The sequence below is a fragment of the Echinops telfairi genome, unplaced genomic scaffold, assembly GCF_000313985.2.
Source record: "Echinops telfairi isolate 266 unplaced genomic scaffold, ASM31398v2 ScPeMD7_2;HRSCAF=8, whole genome shotgun sequence".
Taxonomy (NCBI): domain Eukaryota; kingdom Metazoa; phylum Chordata; class Mammalia; order Afrosoricida; family Tenrecidae; genus Echinops; species Echinops telfairi.
In genome coordinates, this window is record NW_022103898.1 from 60,697,181 (window position 1) to 60,716,036 (window position 18,856).

Here is an 18,856-nt window from a genome sequence, read left to right on the forward strand (position 1 = left end):
CTCGGCGAAGCAGAGGGCAGTGAGAAAGAGGAAGGCCTTCAACAAGGTGGATTGACACAGGGCTGCGACACTGGGCTCAGACATCAGAACAGTTTTGAGGATAGTGCAGGACCCAGCAGTGTGTCGCTCTGGTTCACACAGGGTCACCGTTAGTCAGAACCAACACATGGGCACCTAACAACATGCGGAGCACAGGAGAGTGAAGCAAAGCAAAGTCTCTAGGAAGCAAAGAGCCGGAAGGACTAATGGCCCACATGACGGCAGCCTGAGACCAACACTACTACTAAGTGTTCTGGCCAGCGTCATGACAGAAGGGCCAAGTTAGAATGGGAGTGAAATGGTGAACAAAAATCAAATCAATCAAAATAAACAAACAAAAACCAGACTTACTGCTCTGATAGAGACTAGAGCAGCCCAAGATGACTGCTCTCAACACCTTTGTAATTTTGAAACTGAATCTACTCACCAAGGTCACCTTTCAGCCAAATAATGGATTGGTCTTTATAAAAAACAATAGCACCTGTTTGGAATATGTTCTTTAGAACTAGAAACCATAGGAGACCAAAGGGTCACTTTTGCCCCAAAGCAAAGATGAGAAGACAGAGCTGGTAACCCAGGCGAGCAGAAGCAGGAAACCGGTTGGAAATGGAGAGAGCACTGAACCTTATTAGGAGCTATCTTAACATCACGAGTAGGATTGGAGGACAAAATATGGCAATATTATCTTGATGAAGGTGGGTGCTGGTGATAAGGGTGCAGTTTATCCATTTGGCTACTGTTTGTTCCTCGGAAGCCTAATGTCTTTCAGTTTGTACAACAATATTATCGTCAAATGAGATACAGTTTCCTCACCCAAATACCCTGACAGGCCTGCAAGAAGGTGCACACGATAGAACGTTAAATCAGTGTATCATTGCTAGTCCATAGCATCAATGATATACCAAACACAAGCAGTAAATGCTCATACTGCAATTGTTATTGGAATATGTGTGCATGTGTGTTACTGTTGCTGTGTCACCTACGGAGGAGTTGGCTCTGACTTGTGGCGATGCCATGCACAATGGAACAAAACACTGGTCTTTGGAGGTAGACAACTAGACCTTCTGAGTCCCTTTTAGTCGGAAAGCTTTGCTGCAACGTGTTGAGCACATGATGTCCATTTGCAGCCACCACGGACAGAGCTGGTGGCTCTGCATAGTGCAGGGGACCAAATCGGAGACTTCTACAGGGAAGCATTCTCCCACTGCCCTGCCTTTGCACCCATGAGTGTGTGTGTATAGAAAAAGTATAAATTTAAACAAAATTAAAATATAGCATAAAATTTATTATTCTGTTTTTTAAAAATTTTTGATCTTAAGAGACTTGAGCCACCCAAGAGGCTATGCTTGTTTTGCTCTGATACTACTTTGCTGCGGACCATTACGTAAGTCCCTTGACGTTTCTGAGCTTCTTGTTCTCACTTAGTACATGAAATGGTTAAGATGAGATGTCTTTTCAGATACCTTCTAGTTTCCTGCTTCCCTTCCTTGTCTTGTGGTTATCCATATTTGTCCCTGTTTTCCTTCCCTTAAGAGATATGATCTTTTTAAAGACGGGAATAATCTCTTATACTGTATTCATGCCTTCGTCAGGTGCCTAAAGCAATGTTTTTCCAATTATAAATATATTTAGTGGCCGGGAATAAAATTACAGACAGAAAAAGAGAGAACAAAAAACTAACAGAATGCATTAGCTACACAATTGCTTTTAAGAAACCTTTGTTTCCAATATACATACATACATACATATATATATATATATTTTTTTTTAATAGGAAAAAAACAACAACCCATGGATTTTTTCTTGCACATGGTAAGGAAAGTTTGGCAACTACCAACCTGAAGCATAGCCACTCACTCCACACCAAATTCATTGCCATCAAGTTGATTCCAACAAAGCAGAACGGCCCCTTTGAGTTACCAAGGCTGTAACTCTTTATAGGAGTAGAAAGTCCTGTTTTTCTCCGATGGAGCAACTGGTGGGTTTGAACTGCTGACCTTGCAGTGAGCAGCCAATTCAATGCATAACCCACTCCATCACCAGGGCTTCTAAAGCAGAGTGGGTATTTAATAAATAAAGAGGAATAACATGTATGGCAGCTTAATATTTGACCAGGGTGATTTCAGAGATGCTTTATTCCTGCAAAATGTTATCTCCTGCAAAGTTCTCTTCCCAGAGAACCCATTTTAGATTGTTACATTGGTCTTTCCGCTGGTCTCCCTGCTCTCATTCACTCACTGCTAGTCTTGGTAAAGCAACCTCTGAATATATCACTTTCTTGTCTTCACCTTCCATCGGTTCTCATGCCAGGACGAATGAAATCAAGTCCTAGTCTCTTCTTCCATCATTCTCCGCATCTAACCATGTTCTCTCGCTTTGTCTCTCCTTTCCTGTCCTTCAAAGTGATTACATTTTTAAGCCCGGGAACTCGCTCTCTTCTACCTAAGACCCATTTGATAGCATGTGTCAGTGCTCTCATGAATTTTATCGTTCACCTAGTGTTCAGTGCATACCTAGTCCTGTTACACACTCCTCTTTGAATCTTGAGATTCAAGAGAGTTTGAAACGTGCTCAGTTGCCCCAATAAAAGATGGACACAACCAGTTGCTTTTGAGATGGTTCTGACTCACCGTGACCCATATGCATCTGAAGAGGCTCTGGAACCACAGGGTTTTCCACGGCTGATCTACCCGATGACTATCACCAGTCAAGGTGCCTCTGGACGCACTTGAATGGCTAGTTGGTTGCCTTAATGTTGCTTCATTAATTATATCAGTCTATTAGTAGAAGCTACTAATCTATCTCTCAGTAACCATTCTGACCTTCATCTTTGGTAATGTTTGCCAAAGCAACTTTAGATCATGATATTCTAACAACTGTTTTTTGTTTGTTTGTTTGCCCGTGTAAGAAAAAATAAAATGTGTTTCATAATAGTCTTCAAGAAATTTCTATTTGCAAAAAACCATCCACTTCCCAAGAAGTTAAGATCCTACAGTTGGTCGAAGCCAGTTTTAAACCTTCTTTTCTTAAATTGTATTCTTGAGCTGGGCATTTTATTTCTATCATTGAATATGATTTTTTTTTAAAAAGATTCAGATTTTGAGAAAGGCTAAAAATCACTGGACTTAACAAGTGAATTATTCAGGTCCACAGAGCAATCCTTTATTGGCTAAGGGCCCATGATTTCTTTAACTAAAGACTAGTTGCAATCTTTAACCCTTTTGCTAAATCTTTCTTAATTATCTAAGCCATTGTCAGTTTTCCTGTAAAACATGTTCTATACCAAACTATCTATATAAGTTACTTTCTTCCCTTTTATACATAGTCTAGCTGATTGCCACTCTAAGGCCAGGAATCCTATTGCCTACACAGAGCAGGAAGCTCAATCAATAGTTATTGATTGATCATTTGATCTTGTTTCCCCAAACTACTGGCCATGGTGCTATAGTTATTTCAGATGTGGCATAACTAGTTCAGGATGGCTGGCTAGTCCTTGCACAACCAGATCAGAAACAGCTGTAGAATATTCCTTCTGCATTACACATCAAATCTAAATGCAACAACATTTCTTTTTTTTTTTTCCTCCAGCACTTTCAATATGCTATGCGCAGTACTTTTGGGCATACAAATAGTAGCTACCTTAAAAAAATCATAAATGCTAGCCACAATGTTAAATACCTTTTATATTAAGAAATTCATTATTATTCTCCTTTTGCCTATGAGGAAATAGGCCTGTGAGGGAGTACATTATTTGCTTATGTTTATATGGAAATGCTTACAAGAAAGAATTTGGATGCCAGCATACCATTTTGAAATTTGGTTGGGATCAAGCTAAGGAAACATATGAGCAACTGAAAAAACGACATAAAGGCGTTGTATCCCTGGAAGGACTGGCCATAAGAAAACTGTTGCTTCTTATTCAAGCTCCGCCCATTGCAGATGCAGTACCATTTTCATGCTTTCATTTATTACTTCTCAGAAGGGTCCTTTCCTTTCTTGCTAGCTTCTTTTAAAAAAATTATCTTCTCCAAATTACTCATTCTTCCAGTTTTGGTGTTTAACACTTTCTTGTCTCTCCATCTAGCCGTGCTCCAACTTCCGTGTGTTACCGTCATTTTCAGGTTGAGTTGACTCTGACTCTTAGCAACACGACAGGGTTCTGTGAGTGTCGTGAGGAGTCAGGATAGAATCGTTCCTGTGAGTTTCTGAGACTGCAAAGTTTCAAACAAACAACAACCAAAGAAACCGGACTACTGCCATCGAGTCATTTCGGACTCATAGCAGCTCTAGGACAGGACTCCCTGTGGGTTTTGGAGAACTGTGTCTCTCTACGGGAAGAGAAAGCCTCTTTGTCCTGTGGAATGGCTGGTGATTTCAAACTGTTGACTTTGTGGGTAGCAGGCCAACTGTTAACCCACTGTACCGCGAGGGGGAGAATCCACATTTCCAAGTCCTAATCTACATGTAGTGAATAAGAATTTCTTGGGGTAGAATTTTGGAATCTGCATTTTAACAAGCAGCTCAGGTGAATTTGATGTAGGTGGATTATCACACTGGTATATACAGGGGCTCTACCCTGTCTCAAGTCTCTCATCCACCTTAGCGTCTTTCATCATTATGGCTTTGTAAACAACTTCCCACTCATGACTTCTATAACATAATCATGCTCCAAACTACCGACATGCTGGCTTCATAGGCACTTCCATTGGGTGTCCTTCCACCTAAGACATTAAGAACTAAGCCTCTTCTTGCCTCCAGAATTAGTTGCTGCCATTAAGCCCTCCATCTCTATTAGCTATACTTCCTTAGGCTCCTAACCTCAGCGTTTACTCACCGTCATTTCTCATCTCCAGGCCTCTCTTATAGTGCCTCCATTCAATTAACTCTGCATGTGTCTCATGGGGCTCTATCTGCCTGCACAGTTCTTTAAGATGTCTGGGTCCCAATTGAGAACCATGAAACAAGAATCTTGGGAGGTAATCATCAGCATTTTAAAATGTGTACCTGGTCATTCCAAAGTACAGTCAAGAGTGGAAACTCTGAAATGGTTCTTCAGTTTCATGCATATGAAATGTACCTAAAGATCTTTATGGTTTCCATCCCCAGAGACAATGCTTTATTACTTGTTAGAAGAATTAAAAGAAGTGGTTAGCTAATGGATTTTAATAGTTATCCATGTGAGACAATAAGAACCTGAAGCAGGTGGTGAGGAAATAAAGCAGACATGGGAAAGACAATGTGGAATTAGGAGCTTTATGACTTGGAAATTGGCTAGATCCAGGACGTGAGGGGGAAATGAACAAAACAGACACAGAAGGAGTGACAGACACAGAGTTCACAAGTTTGGATATCAAGAATGCTGATGATAATGGGGAAAGACAGGTTAAAAAAGCATGGATGAGTTTGTACATGCTCAGTTGCAAAGGATAGGTTGGGACTATGAAGAGATGTCATATAGGTAGTTGATGACCCTCAAAGCGTAGTCCCAAGACTTGCAGAAACCTCACAAGGAACTTTTCAGAAATGCAAATTCTTGGTATTACCTCTTCTTCTCCAATCAGACCTGCTGAAGAAACTCTGGGAATGGGCCCAGCAATGTGTGGTGGAAAAAGCACTTTCGGAGACTGATGTCCCTAAAGTTTGAGAACCACTGGCCTTGAGGGGAAAACCCACCCAGTGTTGTTGAGTCTGTTGTAATTCATAGTGACCCTGCAGGACAAGGTGTGGAAGTTCCAAGACTATAATCTTTATAAGAGCAGGCTAGCCCATCTCTCTCCCACAGAGCAACTAGCGGGTTCGAATCACCAACCTTGTGCTTAGTAATCCAATGCCTATATCACAGAATCACCAGGGACCCTGGGACTAGAGTGTAGTTTTAAAACTTTAGTGTGCATCAGAATCACCAGAAACTCTTGTTAGAAGACAGTTTCCTGGCTCCAAATCCCAATTTCTGATTTAATAGGCTGGGGTAGGATGCATTTTTGACAAGCTCACCAGTGTTACCACTGCTGCTGGTCCGGGGACCGTGGTTTTAGAATCCACTGGTCTAGCAGTCAAGTGAAAACCAAGTCTGCACTAGTGATCTAGATTTGGGGTCCTCGCAAGAGCAGTAAGGAGTCCTGGTGGCAGTGGTTTACACATTGGGCCACAAAAGTCAAGGTCAGAAATTCAAAACCACCAGGTGTGTCCTGGGAGAAACATGAGACTTTTTACTTCTGTAAAGAGTTACCGTCTCAGAAACCCACAGAGGCAGTTCTCCTCTGTCCTGTAGGGTCTTTATGAGTCAGAGTCAACTCAATGACAGTGAGTGGAAAGAGCTGTAGAAGGAAGCCTGGTAGCATAGCCTAACGGTGGAGCGCTCAGGTGTTAATCCAAAAGTTGGCTGCTCCAATGTACAAAGTGGCTCTGCATGAGAAAGACATGGTGTTCTGCTCCTGTCAAGACGACCGCCAAGAAAAGAACACGGGACAGTTCTATTCTGTCACTACGTGATCACTCCAATGGCATCATAGGAGCAGGGAGCTGTGTTGGGGTGGTGGTAGTGTTGGTGGTGGTGGTGGTAAGGACCATACCAGTGACCCTGTCAGAGAGGGTTCCACCAAAATAACTGTCTATAAAACTGTCTATTAAAACATTCTCAGCAGAAATTTACTATTTTACAGAAGCCCAGTTTAAATGCAGTGATGTACACACTAAGCTAAAACCATATGCTAATTTACGTTCGAACCTCCTAAGGCACTCCTTTTGGTTGGAACATCACAACGACCAATCATAATGACATCACTATATGCTTTTGTCTGCATGCTACAAGCATGGGATATTTTATTTCTACCGGTGTTTGTAGAGTCGCTGACATTGTCAAATTTTCTGGTGTTTTAGCTACGATATTGTGGTAATTAGTATTTATGAACCTGGATCAATCACTTTTTTTTTTGAGAATGAAATGGTAATTAAAAGAAAAGGTGGGAAAAAATGTAAAGCTTTCTGCTTGGTTACTCCTATTGTAAATAATAATATAACTCTATAAAATGATTTTATTGTTAGTGTTCATATAAACTAAGACATATTACATGTAAGCCATTTTCAACTATGTTTATCTCATTATTTTATGAGTCTAATTGGTAGTACACAACTACAGATTCTGCATGCTCTGGTGCAGTGTGGCGATGGTGGGACACCATGAATGACTGGGCTGGGTGACAGAACCCCATGATGCTCCTGGATGGCTATGAGGTGGGATCGACTCAACAGGAATGAATAGCCACAGATCTTGAGTGCCTTGCCTGACAACTTCAGTGGATTCCTAAGAGGACTACCTGCTACTTTAACATCCCATGCTCCTTCCAAATCTATTTTACACACAAAAATCAGAAGCCTTTCCAAAAATAAATTAATACTACCACTTCACTAGCTGTCTAACCGTCCTCCAGTGACTTCTTTTTGCTTTTGTTTGAATTCCGTATTTAGCTTTTTAGCCCTGCCTGACCTGGTCTCTGGCTCCCTTTCTATCGTCATCTCCTGTCATGTTTCCTCTGTGCCACTCTGCTCTCGACACGCTGGTTTTCTGTCAGATTCACAAACACTCCGGCTTTTGCTCATACTCTTCTCTACCTGAAAACAAAACCCAGACAGCAGTTCTTGGGACTGCTGGCTCCCTTCATCCTCCTGATCTCAGATTCCAAGCCATCTTCTTAGACTCTTCCCTCCTTGTTATGGATTAAATTGTTTCCTTTAAAAATATGTGTTGGGAGCCTATGCCTTATTCTTGTGATGTTTGCAAAGCTGTCTCTTGGTCATGTTAATGTGGTTAGATGTAAGGTGTGTCTTCAAGCTAACCCTTTCTGAATGATATAAAGAGCAATGTTGATGTAGTTGTTGTTAAGTGATCCCTGGAATTGTGGTACTGGTGAAGAATCTTGAAAGCCCCAGGCACTGCCAGAAGGTCAAACCAACCCGTCTTGGAGGGAAGAAAGTCAAAATGCTGAGAGTGAGACTGTGGAGGAATCCGTCCAGACTGGTAGTCGAGGATCAGCACAGAAGAGGAAGACCTTCAAAAAGATTGGTTGACACAGTGGCTGCAGCAATGGGTTCAAAACTAACAACAATTGTGAGGATGGTCCAGGTTCGAGCAGTTTCATTCTGCTGAACATGGGGTTGCTATGATTCAATGCACCGAACAATGAGCCCGCTTAGTGTTCTTCCCTGCCCTTGCACAATTAGTGAAAGCTGAGAAATGGTTGCATTTTATAGGAATTAGAGGTGGAGAATACAGGAAGGCTAAAGAAGGAAAAGATGAGGCCGAGAGATAGAAAAAGTGTCAGGATCAACTAGGGAAAAAAGTTCTAATGAACAACACTGATAACCGAGAGCCAGATGGACAGAGACAGGAGGCTGAGCACTGTCGGCAAAGCCTGCGGGCAGGAAGATTATGCATGGGCACACATGTGTTCTCATTTTACTAACTCAACCTAGTGTCTCAGTTATAGTTTACCAAGGTTCTTTCATCATCATTTCATTTGATCCTCAGAGAAATCTCCAAAGACAGGCAGAATAGCCCGCACCAATTTTAGCAACAGGGAGAGAAAGGAGAAATAAATGTCCATTGTGCTTTCAGGAAGTTTGGTGGTAGCTCTCATGATAAATTTCATCTGCAATCATAGGCATCTACTATTTATATAGACATTCTTCAAGGCCAACCCTAACATGAGCAAACAGTTCCAGGGAACAATAGAAACTTAAAACCAGACCTCCTTAGAGTTTCTCATGTTTCTTTCCGACGCGGAGTATTTGGTTCCAATAGTGCTAGAGTCTGAGCAGGTCTTAGAATGCTACTCTAGGAAAGGACTTGAACTTAGACGGTTCAGAACAATGATTCATTCCTCTCTCCCCCTTGCCCTTAGTTTCATCAAGTTACCCAGCTAGGGTTAATATACCTTGTAGATGTCAGCAGCAGGCCCCATCTGACATTAGTTCTTAACATCTGAACTACATTGATCAAATGTAGGATCTGTTATTTGTCCGCACAATAGAACTGAGAAATAGAACCCAGAGGAGAGCAGATACTTTGGGAAAGAGGTGTGATGACATCTCAGGGTGCTAACACTTGGTAGAGAACTATTTGTGATGGTTGCCTACCTGCGTCGAAGCCGAGATTTGGAAATAGCTTGACCTTCATAAGTCTTGTATCTCTAGGGTTCCTGCAAAATCGTTGATGAACTAGCAAAGAAGTGTCTTCTGGAAAGTGTTTCATTTTACAAATATATCTTTAATACATTTTTACTAACTCCTATGTGAACTATCATGATAAAATTATGGTCATAATAATTTCATTGGACCCTCAGACACACCTCCAAAGAGTGGCAGGGAATTTTGCATCATTTACCCCCTGAGGCCCAGGGAAGTTAAATGAATTTTAAGCTAATAAGTGGCACAGCCAAGTGGGGAGTCTTGGGCTTTGGGTTCTAGGTACTGGGCTCTTCTCTTTATACAGCACAGCCCCACTGCACTTAAACCAGATGTCTTGTCTAGTTCTTTCTTTTCAAAAAAGGAGGGTTCTCTGTCTTCCCTCTGCTCATTGCCACCAGTAGGATGGCTGGTCTACGTATGACAGGTGAATTTGTGGGGCTCATAAAAGAAATAGTAAACAATGACTAAAGAACAAGCCATGTATATGCCAAAAAATGTGGCCCAGGTAGTGTCTCAAAATGCTAGCAGGGAGAAAAGAGACCTGAACTATGATGGCATTTCCTCTTAGTCTTTGTTCCAGGTACTCTATCACAATGATGTTATGCTTTGTTGTTGTTTTAAACAACTTTTTAAAAATTGTGAATTAGGTAGAGGTTTCATATTGCACATAATGATTTTGTTACATAGTTTAAGCCACTTATCAAATCCCCAATAGCCTACCCTACTCCTCTTTGGATTACCGTCTCCCTCTTTTGAATCACCGTACTATCTTCCCCTTCACCCAAGTTAACAGTTAACACCTGCCACCCCCCCAGCTATTGATTCATCTTCCCTTCTTGCCGTCCACCACTCTTCTGCCCCCGTAACAGACTTCCCCCGTAACAGACTTCCCCCGTAACAGACTGACTTCCAAAGTCTGTTCCCTGTGGTAGGAATGAATTAAAAAACAAAACAAAACATGAAGTCAGTGAACATCCCCTAGGACTGATTTTTGCATCAAGTTGGCTATGTGACCTTTATTGAGCCCCAAGGATAAATGGGGGATGTGTCATGACTGTCCACTGTTTGTAGCCTGCCTCAATGGATTAAAGTGGGGGGAAAGTGATAATTAATGCTCAGGGGAAGAGTGGCTACTTGGCTTTATGAATAGTGATATTTAAAACTGGAGTTTTGTTGTGGAATTTTACTAGTGTGATTTATGATATAATTGATTAATGATAGTATTAGGAGTATCTTCTTATTTAATGCATAGAGAAATAAAGCATAAAGAAGAGCTGAATAAACTGAATGAAATACTTGAAGCTCTCAGAATAGTACCAAAAATCACACACACACAATGACATATATCTCAACATCTATATTTTATTGTGAGGATGGTAATTTTTTTAGTTCAAGTAAAATACTATATGAAACATGATGCTTAAATATATGGATTTTTACATAAAAATGTTAATTTGGGTTTTTGACCTATTGAGCAATGCTGGATTGGTGATATTCTACCTCTGAAAATTCTCATAATACAAGCATTGGGCTTAGAGGTCAGCTGTCCAAACCCACTAGCAGCTCCAAGGGAGAATGAGGAAGGTGTCTGCTCCCAAAAGATCACACCTTTGAACACTCTATAAGGAAGTTCTACGTTGTCTGAAGGGATCACTGTGAGTTGAAAATGATGGTACTTAATAATGCAGTAACATACATACACATACACGTTTTAAAAGTTTCCAGTCTATGCAAATCCCAGAAGGAGTACTGTCCTGGGGAAAAAGCATCGATGAACCAAACACAATTACTAACTTTCCCTCTACTTTTAGAGAATGGCTTCGACGCTTAGTTTTGACCTGCATTTAAATAAGCTTTGGCACTTAACCAATTCTATTATCCTGATTAAGTTCTTTATTTTCTTTACATCTCAGTTTTCTTTTCTGTGAGCTGGACATAATTATAATAATAATACCTACTTTCAAGGGGTTGAGAAGAGAATTCAGTGAACGCAGGTATGGAAGGCACTTTGAAGGGTACCTGACACTGAATAAATTATTACTAGTTTTGTTATTATAGTCATATTAATATCCTGAAGATCTTCAGAGAAAATATAGACAAGCACTATTAAGTTAATCAAAAGCCATCGGTGAGAAAATAAGAATATAATCACAATGCTCTGGTAAAGTGTATTTGAAAAACAAAACAAAACCCTAAATTTAACTAACCTTGGGAACAAAGGAACAGACCAGAGTTGATCATTTTTCCAGACTCTAAATACTGTCCATTTTTGCCACAAAATGAATAACGATATGTTCAAAACACAAGTTAAACGCCATACAGAATTATATATGGGGAGAGGTCTTGCTTTTAAATGCAGCAAGTCAGCCAGCCCAGCAAAAGGGGTTCCAGAATAGATGAGAAAACATAACGAATAGCCTTCAAAGGCCCCTCTATTTCTGAAACTCTGTGATCCCACCGTCAAAATACATGAATAGGATACCTAGCGATATAAAAATAAGAGGTTTCAGAAAGTTAGCCTTTTAAAAAAGCAACAATCTCTCTTCCTTGGCACCACCTACCCTACCCCCTCCAGGTTTTTCTTAATTATCGTTTACAAACCTGGCCTGAGGACAGAAGTAGGATCTGCCTCATGAAGAAAGAGGAGCTATTTTGAATAAATTGGGTCACCAAGGGAGGAACTCTATTAAACAAAGTCTTTGGGGAAGTAAATTATTTACGGATTCCATTTGTGGTCTAAACTTGAAGTATGTGTTGAGGCGAGGTGAAGGTTTTCATCACAGGATATTATAAAGAAATTAGAGACAATGGTAAGAAATGTATACCTTAGAAATATAGTGGTAAACAGGACTAATTATTGTAATTAATTATGGTGGTGAAACGAGGATGAGAAGAATGTAAAGAAGGAAAAACAAAAATAAAAAATCCAAGAACCCCTTGATGTTTAACAATCACCCCCCCCCAAGAAATCGTTAAAATTATTTGCTAATGTCAAATCCATTACTCTTTTCCGAAGGCAATTAGCATGTAAAAGAAGCTCCTCTGATGGTTTGCTGTTTCATTCATCAATTCACGGATTATTATTTATTATCTACCAGTTGGTGTAGTAGGTTACAAACTGAGCTTCTAACCAAAAGGTCAGTGGTTGAGTCCACAGCTGTTCCTTGGGAGAAAGACGGTGGACGGAGCAGAACGCCCCCTTGAGTTTAGGAGACTGTAAATCTTCACAACCTCACCTTTCTCCCCCGGAAACTCAAAGAGGCAATTCTGAGTCCCTCTGAGTTAGAATCATCTCTAGGATAGTGAGTGAGTTGTGACTAAGACAGAGATGGTTGCAGCATCTTATAAAGGTTAAATTCTAGCAATGGAGAGGGCCGGAGAGAAAAGAGGAACTTAGAAACTCCAGACAGGAAACACACTCATTGAATGATAAAAACTTACCTCATCGTCTTGGTATCTTAAGATGCCCTATCATCCTCTTAGATAACAATTTGGGCATATTCAACTTATTCCAGTAGGAAACTAGAAGCATGTCTTACAATAGTACCACAAATAAATATCAATGACCGTTTTCGTTGTTAGTTGACATTGAGTTGATTCTGACTCAAGGTGAGTCCACGTTCATAAGGCAGAAAGAACTGCCACACAACACAGGGCTTTCACGGCTGTGCGAGCTTTCTGAAACCGATCATCAGGCCTCTCTTGAGGTGTCTCTGGGTGGGTTTGAACTGCCAATCTTTCTACAATCAGATAGTAATTGATCACTTATCTGTTGCCACCACTGAGGGAATCCAGATAAAATTCATGAGTTTAAGACTAATATTCACTAGAAATTTGAGAATATTATCTTCTTGAAAAAAACAAAAACAGTGTAAAGCAATTTGGTCATGACGGGACATTCTTTGCATCTCCCATGGAGGATCATGTAGTGCATCAACAATTTAAATGACTCCCCAAATTGGACGCTGACTTTAGGAAGCAAATCTTTTGAAAAGAGGCCATTGCCGGAACAATTCCTTGAATCAACAGTCAGAGGGCTCATGCAGCTGAGGGTGCCAAACTTCGTTCACAAGGGCCATGGCAGTCCTTCCTGCCTTCCGCACGTCACTCAAGAGGGTCAGAGGGTCACATGCCGTTTTTTGAAAGGCAGAGTTTTGGTTTAGGCAGTTCCTTGTCATCTTCTGGAAAGTGATTACTAGGCCCAATTAAGTGTCCTTCCTATCATTAACTAATTTTAGCTTCCTCCTTTTTCATTTTTTAATTTTTCCCAGTGAGTCTGGGAGAGAGTCCAGTTGGAAGTTCCCTGTGGGTTTCATTTCTTTGCTGGTTGTTGTTGTTGTTGTTAAAGCCTTAAGGGAGGCTAAATTTAAAAGTAGGAAAATAGTAATTAAGAGTGATTAGGACAAGAAGTTTTGGTGCTAGGAAATGTGGGCCCAATTTTCCTTGTCACAAACTGTACCAAGCGGTACTTTTTGGTTTTGATTATGGCATTACTTGCTATTTTAATAAACATGAACCAGTATTCAAACTTTTAATATCCTGCTGCTTTAACTATTTCCAAAGAGCTATCCAGCTTTTTAAAACAGCCTTTGTTTTAAAATTTTAATTTGTTTGGCCCAGCCTCACCTTAGAAAGTTGTAGGCTCATGGTAAACTCTTTTATAAGTTGATTTCCAGAATCACAAGCAATTTTTCTCCCCACTCCCCTGTAAGTGTTTCCTCATGTGCCAATATTGTGGGTGCTGACAGCTCTCCTGTCTTGGTTTATCTGGTTCCCACAGCAAGTATGAGACAAACACAGGCATGTGTCCAGTGTTGACCAGACTCATCAAGACTGCAGGGATACTTACAGCTCCTCTAGGAAGCGGAGGTTGTGCAGGGGCCTCGGGGGCAGCTGACTGATGTTGTTCATACTGAGGTCTCTGGAGGGGAAAACAGAGAGTGTGTGAGGAGCGGCATATGCCACCACAAGGAAATGCAGCTGTTCAGTTCACACATCTCCAAGCAGTATCATTGAAAGGACTCATTCCTTGGCTTGACAAATGAATTGCTAGTTTGCATCTTAAATCTATTCCGTGCCTCCTCCTTCATTCCTGCCCCCTGCCCCAATATCATGGCTTTCTCCCAAATTAGAGACGCTCCGGGAAGCTTAGATAGAATTCCAAGTGACTTAGACTATTCATACACACAGTTGTAATTCTTCATGTTCAAAGTTATGTGAGCAGGACAGCAAGGGCAACAGACATAACTCAGTTCTAGCCATCACTCAACTCTGTGTCTTGCATTAAATTTTGCGACAAAAAGAAACGTCTTCACCATCGAGCACTGGAAGTCTCCCTTCCCTGTGACGTTAAGCACCTTGTAAAAACAAATGTTTTGATTCAACAAAACTTAAAAAAACAAAACAAAACCTCTACTCCCTCCTTCTAACATGTTCCTTTTGCAGGTTCTCGGATTGCGTTAAAGACGTGAAATGAACCATAAAACAAGGGTGTAATGCGATCCTGCGCTGTAGCACACTTCCTGCTGCGCCGGCACACTAGTTCCTGGCACAGGAAACAACAAGCCACTTTGGGCAGAACTCAATCAGTTTTTGTTTTAAGTGAGGCTTTGTGTCGTTAGATTTTTATTCTGTTTTTACTTTTCTGTTTCTCTACTGTCGTTCACATAATACAACGGCACCATTAGTACAGGCCATGGTATCTCACCCCCCCAAGACTGGCAGATTCTAATTGAGACCAACTCGGACCAACTACCTGGTCACCTGTAGGCTGACTTACAGAGTGAGTGGTTGCTGAAACCCAAAGATTCAGGATTCAGGCCATTGTCATTCTAGACCTGGGTGAAAACCAAACCAAACTCCATGCTGTCGCTTGATTCTGACCCATGGTGAGCCCATGTGTCATGGGATAGAACAGCTCTATAGGAATTTCTCAGCTGGCGTCTTTGTGAAAACAGTTGGACCTTTTATCTGTGGGGTGGCTGCGTGGGTTCAAACTACCATCCTTTCCGGTGACACTGTGGGTTAAGCATTGAGCTGCTCACCACTCGGTCTGTGGTATAAATCCACCAGCCCCTCCTCAGGAGAGAGAAGAGGTTATCTGCTCTGGTAAAGACTCACAGTGTCCTTCTTCCATGTGTACTTTGTTGCTTCTCAGCTAGATGGCCGCTTGCTTATCTTTAAGCCTTTAACACTCCCAATGTTATACATTTTGATAGTTGGGCATCATCAGCTTCCTTCACCATATTTGTTTATGTACCCATTTGTCTTCAGTGATTGTGTCGGGAAGCTAAGCATCACGGAATACCAGGTTATTAAAGCAAAGTTTTCTTGCTTTGAGGGAGTACTTGAGTAGAGCCCCAGTATTCATCTGCTACCTCAATACTTAACATATAAATATATGTACATAGATATATTTCCCTATCCTCATATATAAATATATCTATGTATTTACATGCCTCTATTTAGACCTCTATAAATGTCCTCGGTCTCCTAGTTCTTTCCTCTATTTTCTTTTACTCTACTCTTGTCCCACTAGCATGTTTGGCCTTCATTTAGGTTTTGGTAATTCTTCTTGGCTACATCGCTTTTGATCAAGCCCCACGAAGCATCCTATACACTCCTCGACATCGATTTTGGATCATTTGTTGTTCCCTTGTCCCTGTGAATGAGGGGGAGTGTGGAGTGGAGACCCAAACCCATCTGTAGAAAATTGGACATCTCCTTACAGAAGGGTTACAAGAAAGAGATGAGCCATCGCTGATGACAAAGTGGGTGCATAAGCAAATGTGGTGAAGAAAGCTGATGGTACCCAACTATCAAAAGGTATAGCGTATGGGGTCTTAAAGACTTGAAGGTAAACAAGCGGCCATCTAGCTCAGAAGCAACAAAAGCCCGCATGGAAGAAGCACACCAGCCTGTGAGATCACGAGGTGCTGAAGGAATCAGGTGTCAGGCATCATCAGAACAAAAAAAATCAAATCATTGTGAATGAGGGAGAGTGCAGAATGGGGACCCAAGACACATCTGTGGGCAACTGGACATCCCTTTACAGAAGGGTCATGGGGAGGAGACGAGCCAGTCAAGGTGCAGTGTAGCGATGATGAAACATACAACTTTACTCTAGTTCCTAAATGTTCCTTCCCCACCCACTATCATGATCCCAATTCTAGCTTACAAATCTGGCTAGACTAGAGGAAGTACACTGGTACAGATAGGAACTGGAAACAAGGAATCCGGGGCAGATGATCCTTTCAGGACCAGTGGTGAGAGTGGCAATACTGGGGGTGGGGGAGTGGAGGGAGGGTGTGGTGAAAAGGGGGAACCGATTACAGGGATCTACGTATAACCTCCTCCCTGGGGGACAGACAACAGAAAAGTGGGTGAAGGGAGATGTCAGACAGGGCAAGATATGACAAAAATAATAATTCATAAATTATCAAGGGTTCATGAGGGAGGGGGGAGCAGGCAGGGAGGGGAAAAATGAGGAGCTGATGGCAAGGGCTCAAGTGGCGAGCAAATGTTTTGAGAATGATGAGGGCAATGAATGTACAAATGTGCTTGACACAATTGATGTATGTGTGGATTGTGATAAGGGTTGTATGAGCCCCTAATAAAATGATAAAAGAAGGTGCAAGATATGAAAATAACAATAATTTATAAGTTATCAAGGGTTTACAAGGGTGGGAGGGTGGGAAATTTAGGGAAAAAAGAGGAGCTGATACCAAAAGCTCAAGTAGAAAGAAAATGATTTGAAAATGATGATGGTAGCATATGCACAACTGTGATTGATACAATTTGTGTATGATTGTTATCAGAGTTGTACGAGCCCCCAATAAAATGATTAAAAAAAAAAAGATGAGCCAGTCAGGGTACAGTATAGCACCGATGAAACATACCACTTTCCTCCAGTTCTTTAATGCTCCCCACCCCCCACTCTCATGACCCCAATCCTACTTTACCAATCCAGCTAGACCTGAGGATGTACATGGGTACAGATAAGACTTGGAAACATAGGGAATCCAGGAGAAAAACCCCTCAGGACCAATAATGAGAGTAGCGATACCAGGAGGGAAAGGGGAATGTAGGGGGAGAAAGGGGTTACCAATTATAATGATCTACATATAACCCCCTCCCTGGAGGATGGACAACAGAAAAGTGGGTGAAGGGAGACATCGGTCAGTGTAAGACATGAAAATAATAATAATAAAATTATCAAGGGTTCATGCGCGAGGGAATGTGGGGTAGGAAGGGAAAAAAAATGAGGAGCTGATACCAAGGGCTTAAGTAGAACAAATGTTTTGAGAATGATGATGGCAACAAATGTACAAATGTGCTTGACACAATGGATGGATGTGTGGATTGTGATAAGAGCTGTACGAGCCCTCAATAAAATGATTGGAAAAAAAGACTCCCACTGTCAGAAACCATGTGGCGCAGTTGTCCTCTGTTCTCCGGCTGTCTGTGGGCTGGGATTGACCCCATGGCTGTGGACTTGTGGGTTGGGGGTTTAGGTTAGTCGTCAAACTCGATGCAAAACCAGGTCTCACTCACTGCCATCGGGTCCTTTCCAACTCAGCGTGACCCTGTAAGAGAGGTCAGAACAGCTCTACGGGCTTCCTAGACTATACATCTTTACTGGACTGAAGATTTTGCCTCATTTTTCTCCTCAGGGTGAGGTCTACAGACTTAAAATGGATCTTTAGGTGATAATGAGATTCTTTTAAATCTGCATTCTTCTCGTCATTACAATGGGCATACCCTTGCTGATTTCAATATGGTAGTTTGGATTCTTTAACAAATAATTTGGTTTTATTCAGGCATTTTATGATCTGAGGGATTTAATCTCAGTCTTTGAAAAGATGCAAGCATATGCAGGAAGATAAAATATTGTCACATGATTTTGTTACATAATTTTGGGTATGGTAAAAAAATCAGATTTAATATTAATTGTAATATATATTAGGGAGCCCTGGTGGGGTAGTGGTTACTTGTTGGGCTGTTACCCCAAGTGCAGTAGTTCAAAACTATCAGCTGCTCCGTGGGAGAAAGATGAAGCTTTCTACTCCTATAAAGAGGTATAGTGTCAGAAACCCTCAGGGGTAGTTCTACCCTGGCCTATAGGGTTGCCTTCAGTCAGAATCTGCTTGATGGCAGTGAATGTGAACATGAGTTAGTGAATCATAGGCTATGTATGAGTAGAAATCAGCTTGAGGGCAATGGGTTGATTAGTGAGTAACAATGAAGTTGACTTAAATGCTATATCAAGCTAAACAATGTCATATTTAAAAGGAACATATTTGTGTTTATTTCTATTTTTTTAAATTTGAATTTTCTGGCATTATCTAGAAAAGTACAATGAAACCAGTTGCCATCAAGTCTCATCCTGGGGAGCCCAGGACCTGGGCCTCATAAGGCTTTAACAGCTGTGGCCTTTGGAAGCAGATTGCCAGGTCTTCCTTACAAGGTGCCTCTGGGTGAATTTGAACTGCCAATCTTTCAGCTAGTAGCTAAGTGCTTAACTGCTTGCCTTACAGAGGACTTCTTATAGTGACTACATAATCTCTGCAAAGACTTGCTGGTTCTCAGGGATTTTCACTTACTTCTAATGGCTACCCGACTAATTTTGTAC

General features: G+C 41.3%; 1 protein-coding gene across 1 annotated transcript in view; it reads right to left on the reverse strand.

Annotated features, from left to right (window-relative positions):
• The window catches only part of LGR5 (leucine rich repeat containing G protein-coupled receptor 5), a 180,509-nt gene that overhangs the window by 76,768 nt on the left and 84,885 nt on the right, over window positions 1–18,856 (reverse strand). Inside the window, exon 3 of the mRNA XM_013004085.2 lies at window positions 14,075–14,205. Within this exon, the coding sequence (XP_012859539.1) occupies window positions 14,075–14,205 (131 nt within the window). The remainder of the gene's footprint in view (window positions 1–14,074; window positions 14,206–18,856) is intronic.